We start from the raw sequence: 2,800 nt of genomic DNA, 5'->3' as shown, positions 1-2,800 counted from the left end.
ATTCATTGAGACTTACATAAATGTCTATGGAATAGATGCAATTGGGAGCAACTTACATGGCCTCACTCATCTTGTAGATGATGTGAGACATCACGGCTCTTTGGATAAAATATCATCCTATCCTTTCGAGAGCTACCTCCATCAAATTACTCAAATGGTAAGGGGTGGACACAAACCACTCACACAAGCAGCAAAGAGAATTATTGAAAAATCTCGTCGACAAAATGAAAGCGTACCAGAAATCACCTATCCAATTTTGAAAGGAAAAATATCACAGGATCACGATCTTCCAGATTGTAGTGGATCATTCAATTGCGTCCTGATTACTCATGATTTGTTTTTGAAAAATGATTTAAAAAACAAATGGTTTTTAACAAAGGGCAACAAAATTGTTCAAATGATTAATGCAACTAAGCTCAATGGAGAGATAAATATATATGGCACAGAGATTAGAAAATGTGGGGATTGCTTTGAAAAACCAATAAGATCATCTCATTTAAATATTTATTCCACTAAATTTGTTACTGGTGAAAGACAAAGTTTGTACAGAATCCAGGATTTGAAATGCAAACTTTTTTCAATTCATAGTTCAAACGAAATAATTTTTTTTCCATTACTTCATACTCTTATTGATTAGCTTTAATATCCCGAACAAAAATAAAATCTTATAACTTCACACATTATTGTTTCCTTTACAAGAAATAATTCACAAATCTTGCTTCCTTACTGTATATTTGCTATAGATATTGATCGCTCATAAACAAATATTTTTAATCAGCGTTTGTCGAACCTTCTGAATATTTTACTTTTTCTTCTGCTTGGATCTAGCCAAACTATGTTTGAGGATCTTTTCTTTGAAAAATTTCTCGTTTTCGATGGTGGAGTATCTTTCATCAGCAAGCTTGACTATATCATAAAATGCTTCAATAAAGTGAGTATAGGTCGAAAATTGTTTCTTAATATATTTGGTCTTAGCGCCTGTCCATGAGTAGTTAGTTAATAAATCCCTTGTGAAAATTTCATCAATTAGCCGGAATGCAATTTTATTACCATCACGATTGCCTGATGTACCTCCAAAGGATGACATCTGATGAACAAATTGCTCCCTGTAAGTCTTATTTGCAAGGTGCGCCTCAAAATCCTCCAGAACTGATTCATCTCCAATTGGAAAAATATCTATTTTTGGTGTATTCTTCCTCTTTATACCCCCTTTTGGATTTTCCTGCTCTTCCAACAGTCTGTCCAACTTTACATCAATCGCAGGCAAAAGTGAAAGATATTTCAAATTATCTTTTATCTGGTTAAGTTCCTCAAGAAACACAGCACAATTGTCGCATTGCGACAAAGTTTGTTCGACTGGAGCTTCGTTTCCTGATTCTATGTCTTCTTCTGCTCTTTCAGGAAAGTACTCCGGTTCTAGACACTCGACAATTTTGATTGAAGTTGGATCAGGACCAGTTTCATTTGCTAATGACGTCTCATAGTGATCTTCTGCTGATTCCGAGAAGTGCACTGCATTGCATCCCTCAGTTTTAGAGACCAAAAAGTTAAAATCTTGCGACGCTGTACCTTGTCCGAGAGAGCATGTAGATTGCTTCCCCTTGCGGTGTTCCACTATTTCCGCCTCATTTTCAGTGTCTACAGTACTGAGAGCTTTTTCATATCGAACAGCCTCTCCGAAGGAGGCGATATCTCTCATCTTTACCTGACATTTCAACTTCATCCAAGATTTTTCTGAAATAAAGCAAAAATTGATTCGTGTATTTTCAGGGACATAAGAAATTGAGGTTATGTTCTCACTTACGAGGCTTGATCTTATCGTTGCTCCTGATTTTGTCAATATTTACACACTCCTTTGGCCAATAAAGACTGCTGCCCTCCACCCATGTATCAGGACATGCCGCAACACAAGGGATACCGTCCTCAATTGTTTTTACGACTAGAAACGGCATTTTCAAGCTTTTCGCGATATCACTGTAATGGCGGGCGGTAGCTGTCACTATTTTTTTCTCTACACATACTCAAGGCGTTTTAACAACATACACTACCTTTTGTTTTGATCTTTCTTTTTGTGATTTTTTTAATCACATGAGCAAGAAACTATATCAGAATCTTGAACACCATTACTTTTAGAGCTTTCAGAACATATTAAAATTCATAAAAAAGACTGGTTTGCAGAAAGAAGTCTTTTGAAAGAAAATTGAATTGAGACAATCATTCGTGCATTCTCAAAACACCTTGACTCAAGATTTATGTCTTGTTATGGAGGATGGAATATGAAAGATTCACCACGACGCACAATAATCATTAATTATTGGGGCTTCTATAACTTTGTTCACCGAAATTGATGTAAAATATTGAATTAGAAGAATGGAGCAAGTTTCTATGGCAAATACAATTGCATATTGTAAAAAACATTAAATTTTAATTTGATATACGATAAAATTTATTTTTTCCTGTATTTTTATTTGGGACCATAATTTACACGAAAACTATGTCATTTTCTTTCGGAAATGGTATGTTCCATGAATTTTCTTCACAAATTTATTGTCTTACAGACTATTTAAGATGAATAGAATGTTACTTGAAGGAAAATGAGTGATGGAACACCGACATTGCTTCAGTCATAAGAATTGCTAACGACTACGAATTATTGTCCAATAAGTTTTAATTCGTATTCCGAAGACTAGCTGAAACTCGGCTTACAATTTCCAAGTCATCGTTTCTCAACAAAAATTACGAGTTATCGAGAAGTAAAACTAGGGTCATTTTTAAGGGCAATTTTACTGCACGTTACCGT

At 34.9% G+C, this 2,800-nt stretch overlaps 1 protein-coding gene across 1 annotated transcript; it reads right to left on the bottom strand.

Annotated features, from left to right (window-relative positions):
• Window positions 1-458: 458 nt before the first annotated feature.
• Window positions 459-2,053, bottom strand: LOC129803849 (uncharacterized). Its single transcript, XM_055850658.1, has 2 exons — window positions 1,805-2,053; window positions 459-1,734 (listed from the first exon to the last, which is right to left on the bottom strand). The coding sequence occupies exons 1-2, from the start codon at window positions 1,950-1,952 to the stop codon at window positions 803-805; spliced, it is 1,080 nt and encodes a 359-aa protein (XP_055706633.1). The 5' UTR covers window positions 1,953-2,053; the 3' UTR covers window positions 459-802.
• Between the last annotated feature and the right edge of the window lie 747 nt (window positions 2,054-2,800).

Source organism: Phlebotomus papatasi, chromosome 2 (genome assembly GCF_024763615.1).
Source record: "Phlebotomus papatasi isolate M1 chromosome 2, Ppap_2.1, whole genome shotgun sequence".
Lineage (NCBI taxonomy): Eukaryota > Metazoa > Arthropoda > Insecta > Diptera > Psychodidae > Phlebotomus > Phlebotomus papatasi.
Note: the sequence above shows the minus strand (reverse complement) of the source record. Positions and strands in the feature narration are given on the sequence as shown.